This window comes from Octopus sinensis, linkage group LG30 (assembly GCF_006345805.1).
Source record: "Octopus sinensis linkage group LG30, ASM634580v1, whole genome shotgun sequence".
Classification (NCBI taxonomy): Eukaryota; Metazoa; Mollusca; class Cephalopoda; order Octopoda; family Octopodidae; genus Octopus; species Octopus sinensis.
The window spans coordinates 12,155,352-12,167,573 of NC_043026.1; the positions used below are offsets into that span (position 1 = coordinate 12,155,352).

The 12,222-nt window shown below is 37.5% G+C and overlaps 1 protein-coding gene across 1 annotated transcript; it reads left to right on the forward strand.

The window, feature by feature from the left end:
• Positions 1–881: 881 nt before the first annotated feature.
• Positions 882–4,806, forward strand: LOC115226662 (zinc finger protein 271-like; the record flags this gene model as incomplete). The annotated part of the gene is made up of 3 exons (XM_036515428.1): positions 882–990; positions 2,632–4,410; positions 4,663–4,806. Coding segments are annotated over exons 2-3 (1,275 nt in total), but the record flags the coding sequence as incomplete, so codon positions are not given.
• Between the last annotated feature and the right edge of the window lie 7,416 nt (positions 4,807–12,222).

Genomic DNA, 12,222 nt, shown 5'->3' on the forward strand with positions numbered 1-12,222 from the left:
AGCACAGCTCCCATGACTTTCGGAAACATTTTTTCACGCTGAGAGTTGCTGAAGCATGGAACAAACTGCCGGCATTAGTTGTTAGTTGTCGGAGCACTGCATCCTTCAAAACTTCCATGCTTTCTGAGATTTGCCAACACTACACCTGATTTTCTCCCCTCCATACACACGCAAGCATGTATCTGACTTATACACTGTTTACTTCCCAGACATTCGTACATTACTGCATATGCAGACACCCATAAAATTATTAATCATCTTATTAACAATAACTCTGAGCACCTTTTCAAACTCCACCTGTCTAACACCCATGGACATGTTTACAAAGTCAGAAAACAACACAGCTCCCATGACTTTCGGAAACATTTTTTCACGCTGAGAGTTGCTGAAGCATGGAACAAACTGCCGGCATCAGTTGTTAGTTGTCGGAGCATTGCATCCTTCAAAACTTCCATGCTTCCTGAGATTCGCCAACACTACACCTGATTTTCTCCCCTCCATACACACACAAGCATGTACCTGACTCATACATTGTTCGCTTTCCAGACATTTGTACATTACTGCATGTACTTTATATGCACTTTCTGACAAGTTGTGGTGCACCTGAGCACTGTATACAATAATTTCATTATTATATTATTCTGTAAAATAAGGAACGACCAATTAACGATGTATAATTAAACATTTAATTACGAAGGTGATGGAACACCGACCTTAGAACATGCAGGTCACCATATGCTATCCATAAACATTAACGTTTACCTTAATAATTAGATAATTATCACACATCGTATAATTAAATTTAATTACAATTATAGTATAAGCGGTGTCATGAATTAAAAGTCCCTAACGCAATTTAATACCGTACGTCCATGTCTCATTCACTGCGATCCTGTACTTCCTCTCTCTCCATCTTTAAACCGTTTCCTCCTAACATTTCTTATTTCACACCAATTCATTCCTCTACCTTTTATATTTATCGTACACAAGGTATACTCTATTTATATTCAACTTATATATTTTCTCTGTTTCGTTTTTCAGCAGTTAATTGTATTTCCTTTCACATGTTACCGTCGTTGCTAATTTTTATGTTGCTAGATGTGATTTTAAGTTGCGATTTCTAGCAATTCGAACTCATTTTAATTAATATTTGTTTTGTTCCGAATATACAAATAAGTAACAAACTCGACTGTTAAATAATTGTTAATAACATCGAAAATATCCCTTATGAAAAAAACAAGTAGGTTTACAGCACTATATAATAATCTTCCCGCGGCTGCTAAAACAATCTGATAGCAGTTTGGCAAAGTGAAAGTAACGTGTTGAACAAAAATCACCGGTAGTTTTCGGGTCCTAGTGGGTTTTTTTGCGGAATTCTACTACATATACTCTTTTACTTGTTTCAGTCATTTGACTGCGGCCATGCTGGAGCACCGCCTTTAATCGAGCAACTCGACCCCGGCACTTATTCTTTTGTAAGCCCAGTACTTATTCTATCGGTCTGTTTTGCCGAACCGCTAGGTGACGGGGACATAAACACACCAGCATCGGTTGTCAAGCAATGCTAGGAGGACAAACACAGACACACACACACGCATATATATATATATATATATATATATATATATATATATATATATAATATATATATATATACATATATACGACGGGCTTCTTTCAGTTTCCGTCTACTAATTCCACTCACAAGGCTTTGGTCGGCCCGAAACTATAGTAGAAGAAACTTGCCCAAGGTGCCACGCAGTGGGACTGAACCCGGAACCATGTGGTTGGTAAACAAGCTACTTACCACAGAGCCACTCCTGCGCCTATATACAATTTCATTGGGTAAGATGGTAATGGGGATTCTTGAAATGTTGAAATGCTGTTGTCTTGGCAAAATCAAAATCTCAATTGTTGAAATCAGAAAGAAAAGAAATAAAACCCAAAGGGGTGAGGGAAAGTTTTCAACATCTCTGCAACGCCTTACTTCCCTGGGCATGGACACTTTTAAACTCCGACATCTGGCAACTGACTTGGCAGACACCCATAAAATTATCAACCATCTTAGAAACAATAACTCTGAGCACCTTTTCAAACTCCACCTGTCTAACACCCGTGGACATGTTTACAAAGTCAGAAAACAACACAGCTCCCATGACTTTCGGAAACATTTTTTCACGCTGAGAGTTGCTGAAGCATGGAACAGACTGCTGGCATCAGTTGTTAGTTGTCGGAGCACTGCATCCTTCAAAACTTCCATACTTTCTGAGATTCGCCAATACTACACCTGATTTTCTCCCCTCCATACACACACAAGCATGTATCTGACTCATACATTGTTCACTTTCCAGACATTTGTACATTACTGCATATACTTTATACGCACTTTCTGACAAGTTGTGGTGCACCTGAGCACTGTATACAATAATTTCATTATCATTTTTATCACATTGGAGCCTGGTGCAGCCATCTGGTTCGCTAGCATGGAAAGCGGACGTTAAACGATGATGATAATGATGATGATGATACACTGACATAGAACCATTATATAAATATAGTAATATTTCTACAGTTGAATTTCTATTTTTTAAAGTATTTTCTATACCTTGTACTGTTTTTCTATTATTTCAGAAAACCAGATGTCAGTGGCATAAAGGAAATTTTTGCTTCAGATACTTCATCAATATTGCTCGTCTTTTAAAGACTAAAAGATGTTATACAAAATAAATGTAAACCTGTTTATATAAATCTATAGTGAGTTGCTGTGAAATATTTCTTCTGAACTGAGATTAATAGCAGCATTTCTATACCTCACTGTCTTAAATCTTTAGCATTTAAACCAGCCAAAATATTCTATATCCAGCCAAAATATTTTATCTGTTTTATGTTGAAACTGGACAGATCTGGTCTCTCATACGAACCCTACAAAATTAACAGCTACCTCATCAAAATCTCATTGCCACAAGATAATGCAGGATTAATTCAAAACAATATGGATAAATAAGTATTAGTTTTGACAAAATAATGTGATGGCTAAATGGGTAATGTTTGTAAAATGACTTTGTATTCAAAATAAACTTGGAGGAATTTATTACAAAGAAGAATTTGCTGCATCTTGACAGTAATCACTGTTGATGGAAACGTAGCCAAAGGAATATTTGTCAGAAATAAAATATAAACAGACGGAAAAAAAAGTCGATATTTTGTGACCAAAAAAAATGTTATAGAAAAATGAGTTGCTTGAACAGTTCAAGGAATTGACTTTTTTTATCTGAAACGATGTCAAAAGAGATAGAAAAGCCATTGTACAATAGTGTTGTCTGTGAAGAATCATTCTTTAAGGGAAGTAGCTCGGTTGAGCATAAAGAGAAACCATATCATTGTGATATCTGTGGTAAATCATTCTCACGAAATTTTCATCTGACTGATCACAGACGTATTCATACGGGAGAGAAACCATATCACTGTGATATCTGTGGTAAATTATTCACTCATAGAAAAAGCTTCACCGGACACAAACGTATTCATACAGGGGAGAAACCATACCAGTGTGATATCTGTGGTAAATCATTCTCTGGAAGTAGTGACTTAACTAAACACATACGCAGTCATACAGGAGAGAGACCATATCAGTGTGATATCTGTGGTAAAGCATTCTCTGAAAGTAGTGGTTTAACTATACACAAACGCACCCATACAGGAGAGAAACCATATCACTGTGATATTTGTGGAAAATCATTCTCTCGTAAAGTGCACTTAACTAAACACAAACGCACTCATACAGGAGAGAAACCATATTGTTGTGATATCTGTGGTAAATCATTCTCTGAAGGACGTACCCTAACAAATCACAAACGCACCCATACAGGAGAGAAACCGTATCATTGTGATATCTGTGGTAAATCATTCTCTCAAAATGACTTAACTAAACATAAACGTATTCATACAGGAGAAAAACCATATCACTGTGATATCTGTGGTAAATCATTCTCCGTAGCAAGTAGTTTAATTACTCACAAACGCATTCATACTGGAGAGAAGCCATATCATTGTGATATCTGTGGAAAGTCATTCTCCCAAAGTTATGAATTAACTTCTCACAAACGTATTCATACAGGAGAGAAACCATACCCCTGTGATATCTGTGGCAAACTTTTCTCTCATAGAAGTAACTTAATTACTCACAAGTACATTCATGCAGATGGGAAACCATATCACTGTGATATCTGTGGTAAATCATTCTCTCAAAATTTTCAATTGATACACCACAATCGCATTCATACTGGAGAAAAGCCATACCAGTGTGATATTTGTGGTAAATCCTTCTCTCAAAAAGGTAACCTTTGTACTCACAAGCGCATTCATACAGGTGAGAAACCATATCAGTGTGATATCTGTAGTAAATCATTCTCTCACAGAAATGCCCTAACTACACACAAACACATTCATACGGGAGAGAAACCATATCAGTGTGATATCTGTGGGAAATCATTCTCTCAAAATGGTGAGTTGATTAAACACAAATATATTCATACAGGAGAGAAGCCATATCATTGCGGTGACTGTAGCAAGTCATTCTCTCAAAATAGTGAATTAACTAAACACAGGCGCATTCATGCTGGAGAAAAACCATATTACTGTGATTTCTGTGGTAGTTTATTTTCTGGAAGTAGCGATTTAATCAAACACAAACGAATTCATACAGGGGAGGAACCATATCATTGTGATATCTGTGGGAAATCATTCTCCAATAAAAAATCCTTAACTATACACAAACGAATTCATACAGGAGAGAAGCCACATCATTGCGATATCTGTGGGAAATCATTCTCTGTGAAATGTAACTTGATTAAACACAAACGCATTCATACAGGAGAGAAACCATATCTCTGTGATATCTGTGGGAAGGCGTTCTCTCAAATAAATACTTTAACTACACACAAACGTATTCATACGGGAGAGAAACCATATCACTGTGAAATTTGTGGGAATTTTTTCTCTTCAAGAAGTAATTTAAATTCACATGGATGTACTCATACAGAAGAGTAACTATCAATGATTCAGTTAGCAAGACTTTTATTTTATAATTTTACAACTTCTTTCATTAACCCTTTCATTACCAACCTGGTTGAAACCACTTCTGGCTCTGAGTACAAATGTCTTGTTTCCATAAGTTTTAAATTAAAATCTTCCACCAAACCTTAGTCACAATTTATGTTCATAACACTAGCTTAATGATAACTAAGTTATTTTACTAAATTCTTTGTTATATTTAAAATTAATTGAAAGAAACACAGAGCATCTCAACAGAAATACAGTAACGAAAGGGTTAAAATATATAATAGAGAAACAATTCTTAACCCTTTCGATACCAACCCGGCCAAAACCACCTCTGGCTCTGTAGTACAAATGTTTTGTTTCCATAAGTTTTGAATTAAAATTTTCCACCAAACCTTAGTCACAATTTATGTTCCTAACACTAGCTTAATGATAACTAAGTTATTTTACTAAATTCTTTGTTATATTTAAAGTAATTGAAAGAAACACAGAGCATCTCAACAGAAATATGGTAACAAGAGGGTTAAAATATATAATAGAGAAACAATTCTTAACCCTTTCGATACCAACCTGGTTGAAACCACCTCTGGCTCTGTAGTAAAAATGTCTTGTTTTCATAAGTTTTGAATTAAAATCTTCCACCAAACCTTAGTCACAATTTATGTTCATAACACTAGCTTAATGATAACTAAGATATTTTACTAAATTCTTTGTAATATTTAAAGCAATTAAAAGAAACAGAGAACATTTCAAAATAAATACAGTAACAAAAGGGTTAAAATATATAATAGAGAAACAATTCTTAACCCTTTCGATACCAACCCGGCCAAAACCACCTCTGGCTCTGTAGTACAAATGTTTTGTTTCCATAAGTTTTGAATTAAAATTTTCCACCAAACCTTAGTCACAATTTATGTTCCTAACACTAGCTTAATGATAACTAAGTTATTTTACTAAATTCTTTGTTATATTTAAAGTAATTGAAAGAAACACAGAGCATCTCAACAGAAATATGGTAACAAGAGGGTTAAAATATATAATAGAGAAACAATTCTTAACCCTTTCGATACCAACCTGGTTGAAACCACCTCTGGCTCTGTAGTAAAAATGTCTTGTTTTCATAAGTTTTGAATTAAAATCTTCCACCAAACCTTAGTCACAATTTATGTTCCTAACACTAGCTTAATGATAACTAAGATATTTTACTAAATTCTTTGTAATATTTAAAGCAATTAAAAGAAACAGAGAACATTTCAAAATAAATACAGTAACAAAAGGGTTAAAATATATAATAGAGAAACAATTCTTAACCCTTTCGATACCAACCCGGCCAAAACCACCTCTGGCTCTGTAGTACAAATGTTTTGTTTCCATAAGTTTTGAATTAAAATTTTCCACCAAACCTTAGTCACAATTTATGTTCCTAACACTAGCTTAATGATAACTAAGTTATTTTACTAAATTCTTTGTTATATTTAAAGTAATTGAAAGAAACACAGAGCATCTCAACAGAAATATGGTAACAAGAGGGTTAAAATATATAATAGAGAAACAATTCTTAACCCTTTCGATACCAACCTGGTTGAAACCACCTCTGGCTCTGTAGTAAAAATGTCTTGTTTTCATAAGTTTTGAATTAAAATCTTCCACCAAACCTTAGTCACAATTTATGTTCCTAACACTAGCTTAATGATAACTAAGATATTTTACTAAATTCTTTGTAATATTTAAAGCAATTAAAAGAAACAGAGAACATTTCAAAATAAATACAGTAACAAAAGGGTTAATATCATGATTCCTTAAACCAAATGTTAATTTGCATATGTCTATACAACCTTCAACTTAATATAACTTGGGTGATATAATCTAAGCGTCTTCCTTACTGATAATTCAGTTCTCATTTTCCATGCTTTCCATGGATTGAACATGTCTGTGAAAGATATCACAATTTCTCAGTCTTTATCATTTCTGTGTGGCCCAGAAGCTTGAGTTTTGACTTCATCACACTTTGTGAATATTCACGATAATCCGAAATTTAAATAAAGTTGACATACTCTTAATTCTTGTTATATTTCTGTTGAAATACGTTTCCTGTGTTTCAAATGCATTTCTGAAAATAATGACCATGGTGGATTGTGTGTTATGATGTAATTTTTTATGACAATCTCTCTCTATATAAACGGCAGTTTGTCTGTGTGTGTTTCTGTGTGTCTGTTTGCTTGTACCCTCACCCTGACCACGGCTTTCAACCGATTCTGATGAAACTTGACACACACATAGCCCAATGTCATAATTCAAAACTAATGCAGCGAAAATTTTGAAAAGTTCCCCCAGTTCTGAAAAAAATCGATAAATTCGACATGGGGTCAAGAATCAGAAACACAAACCACAGACTGTCTAGGGGACGCAACTCAACCTTTTTTAACTCTCAAAAGAAAATTTACCATCATTTTTTTGCTATTTTTTGGCTATAACTCTCTAAAAATGCTTTATAGTTATTTCCCTTACAAACCCGAGCAACGCCGGGCGATACTGCTAGTATTTAATAAAATGCAAACAAAACAGCTGTCCTAAATTTTAACCCTTTAGTGTTTAAACTGGCCAAATCTGGCCCAATATATTCTACATATTTTATATTCAACTGGATATATCTAGCCTCTCACACTAAACCTACCTTGACATTCTAAAAATAAACAATCACATCATTGAAACCTCAAAGCTATAAGATAATGAATGATTAATTCAAAACAATTTAAATAAAAAAGCGTTACATTTAACAGAATAATCTGAACACTAAAGGGTTAAATGCCATTCATGATTGTTTATCCCTTTAGCATTCAAACCGGCCATATCCGGCCAAAATATTTAACCTGTTTTATATTGAAACTGACCAGATCTCAATCTCACCTCAGCCCTACCATGTCGTTCTAAAACTAAAAAATCACATCACTGAAATCTCTAAACTACAAGATAATGAATGATTAATTCAAAAGAATATAAATAAACAAACATCACATCTGACAGAATAATCTGAACACTAAAGGGTTAAACACACAGAAGACCCGACAAATGAAGGGAGTTCATGGCTCGCAGGACGGCCTGCTGTGCTAACTCTGGATCGTAGAGTGACCCGCTGTTCTTGAGGAGACCTGTTGAGTCAAGTTCGTCAACATCAAAAATTCGAATGATAATTGTAGTTAAGACACCAGTGCTGGTGACATGTAAAAGCACCGTTCGAGCGTAGCAGTTACTAGCGTCGCCTGACTGGCATCCGTGTTGGTGACACGTAAAAGCACCAACCGATCGTGGCCGTTTGCCAGCCTGCGCTGGCTCCTGTGCTCATAAAGAGCACCCACTACACTCACGGAGTGGTTGGTGTTAGGAAGGGCATCCAGCTGTAGAAACACTGCCAGATCAGACTGGGCCTGGTGCAGCCTTCTGGCTTCCCAGACCCCAGTTGAACCGTCCAACCCATGCTAGCATGGAAAGCGGACACTAAATGATCATGACAGAGACGACAGGCTTAATATAAGGGGCAGGATATTGTGAAAGAAGGGTGATTAGAGAGTGCAGAGGGTGGGGGAAGTGAGTGGTGAAAACCTGGGTATATATATATTTCTTTACTACCCACAAGGGGCTAAACATAGAGGGGACAAACAAGGACAAAGGGATTAAGTCGATTACAACGACCCAGTGCGAAACTGGTACTTTTATTTGTCGACCCTGAGAGGATGAAAGGCAAAGTCGACCTCGGCGGAATTTGAACTCAGAACGTAACGGCAGGCGAAATGCCTATTTCTTTACTACCCACAAGGGGCTAAACACAGAGGGAACAAACAAGGACAGACAAACGGATTAAGTCGATTACATCGACCCCAGTGCGTAACTGGTACTTAATTTATCAACCCCGAAAGGATGAAAGGCAAAGTCGACCTCAGCGGAATTTGAACTCAGAACATAACGGCAGACGAAATACCTATTTCTTTACTATCCACAAGGGGCTAAACACAGAGGGGACAAACAAGGACAGACATAGGTATTAAGTTGATTATATCGACCCCAGTGCTTAACTGGTACTTAATTTATCGACCCCGAAAGGATAAAAGGCAAAGTCGACCTCGGCGGAATTTGAACTCAGAACGTATATATAGAGTGGGATGGAGGCTACCTAATAGCAATGATACAGAGAAACGGGACCATGAGAACAGAACTGAGGAGTGAGAGGTAGGCATAATTTAAGGAGGAAGAGATGTAGAAATGTAGAGTGGTGTGTTGGGGAAGGATGTGTGAAAAGTTTTCTTGTTACGTGTGGTGAAACACAGTCAAGAGCAAGAAGTGGATAGCAATGATACAGTGAGACATGGCATGTGGATGGAAGACACAGGTCAGGGGCAATGATGCAGTGAGACAGGATTGAAGGAGGCGAGCTGGCAGAAATGATAGCACGCCGGGTGAAATGCGTTGCCGTATTTCGTCTGCCGTTACGTTCTGAGTTCAAATTCCGCCGAGGTCGACTTTGCCTTTCATCCTTTCGGGGTCGGTAAATTAAGTACCAGTTACGCACTGGAGTCGATGTAATCGACTTAATCCCTTTGTCTGTCCTTGTTTGTCCCCTCTATGTTTAGCCCCTTGTGGGTAGTAAAGAAATAGGTATTTCGTTGTCGTTACGTTCTGAGTTCAAATTCCGCCGAGGTTGACTTTGTCTTTCATCCTTTCGGGGTCGATAAATTAAGTACCAGTCACACACTGAGGTCGATGTAATCGACTTAATCCGTTTGTCCCCTCTATGTTTAGCCCCTTGTGGGTAGTAAAGAAATAGGTATTTTGTCTGCCACTATGTTCTGAGTTCAAATTCCACCGAGGTCGACTTTGCCTTTCATCCTTTCGGGGTTGAGAAATTAAGTACCAGTTACGCACTGGGGTCGATGTAATCGACTGAATCCGTTTGTCCCCTCTGTGTGTAGCCCCTTGTAGGTAGTAAAGAAATAGGTATTTCGTCTGCCGTTACGTTCTGAGTTCAAATTCCGCCGAGGTTGACTTTGCCTTTCATCCTTTTGGGATTGATAAATTAAGTACCAGTTACGCACTGGGGTTAATGTAATCGACTTAATCCCTTTGTCTGTCCTTGTTTGTCCCCTCTATGTTTAGCCCCTTGTGGACAATAAAGAAATAGGATTGGGGAGTGGGAGGTAAGCATAGTGCATGAAGTGGAAATGCGAGGAAGAGAAGAGATTTAGTTTGGTTTGTTGTGGTAGGGTGTCTGAGAACTTTTCTTGTTAAGTGTGGGTGGGATAAAACAGCGCTTCTAGAACTCAGTTTCACTGATGTAGGTGGGTCTTCTCATGAACCTCATATCACCAGACATCTCAGTCCATTGTCATTTCCTCCATGAAGCCCAACATCCTGAGATCCCTTACCACTTCATCCCACATCTACCTGGGTCTCCCTTTTCCACGGGTACTTTCAGTGACTGGTACTTCTTTATGCAGCTGTCCTCATTCACCAATATCAAAGCATTAAAAGCATTCTAGATGCTCTGAAATTATCAGAACACCTGAATTTATCCAGCAAGTTCAACAGACTTAGGCACAGGAGTGGCTGTGTGGTAAGTAGCTTGTTTACCAACCACATGGTTCTGGGTTCAGTCCCACTGCGTGGCACCTTGGGCAAGTGTCTTCTCCTATAGCTTTGGGCCGACCAAAGCCTTGTGAGTGGATTTGGTAGACGGAAACTGAAAGAAGCCCATCGTATATATGTGTATATATATATATATGTGTGTCTGTGTTTGTCCCCCTAGCATTGCTTGACAACCGATGCTGGTGTGTTTATGTCCCCGTTACTTAGTGGTTCGGCAAAAGAGACCGATAGAATAAGTACTGGGCTTACAAAAGAATAAGTCCTGGGGTCGAGTTGCTCGATTAAAGGCAGTGCTCCGGCATGGCCACAGTCAAATGACTGAAACAAGTAAAAGAGAGACCATTGATTACAATCCCAGAAAGTCCATGAGATCAATTGCAAAAGATCTCCATGTGTCAGAAAGAACAGCCAGAAATGTTGTCCATGAAGACATCAGATATAAGTCATATGTGATGAGGAAAGGTCAACTTGTCAGAAAAAGCAAAAGAAAATCACTACAGCAGATCTTAAAGGCTCTTAAACAAACTGAAAAGTCCAGCAGATTTGATTTGGTTTTTCTCAAACAAGAAAAACTTCGAGCAAGATCAAAAAATTAACAGAAGAAATCACAGATGGTTATGTGCAGACCCTTCTGAAGTTCTAAGTGTTATGCATACAAAATTTCCTGCAACTGTCACAGTTTTAGGGGTTGTCAGTTAATGAAGGACATGTGATGCCTCCTTACTTCTTTTCACAAGGCCTTAGAGTTAATTCTGTTGCCTACACTGAGGTCCTAGAAATTATTTTCAACCCCTGGATAGACAGTGTATGCAATGGAAGGCCATATGTGTTTCAGTAAGACTCTGTGCTATCACAAATGGCTCTAGTAACACAGGAATGGATGGCTGAAAATTTTCATGATCACATAACCCCTAACATTTGGCCTCCTAATTCCTAAGATCTCAATTTATTGGAGTATTACATGTGGAGCATTGTTGAGAGCAAGGTCAATGAACATGCCCATAGCACCAAAGATTCTTTGAAAGCTGCCATAGTCAGAGTAATGTCCAAAATGAACCAGGACCACTTGATTCAAGCATGTAGATGATTTAGATCTCATATAGAAGCAGTTGTTGAAGCCAAAGGTGGCTTTATTGAATAACATTATAGAAAAGGTTTATTTTTAACCTCATAGAAATTTTTGATAAATAAAGTTATCTGTTATTATATGTTTTTTTATAAACATAAATCTGTCCTCAAATATCTTATGCATCCTGTGTATGTATATATATATGTATGCATATATTTATATATATATATATAGGTGCAGGAGTGGCTGTGTGGTAAGTAGCTTGCTAACCAACCACATGGTTCCGGGTTCAGTCCCACTGCGTGGCATCTTGGGCAAGTGTCTTCTGCTATAGCCCCGGGCCGACCAATGCCTTGTGAGTGGATTTGGTAGATGGAAACTGAAAGAAGCCTGTCGTATATATGTATGTGTTTGTGTTTGTCCGCCTAGCATTGCTTGACAACCGTCACTTAGCGGTT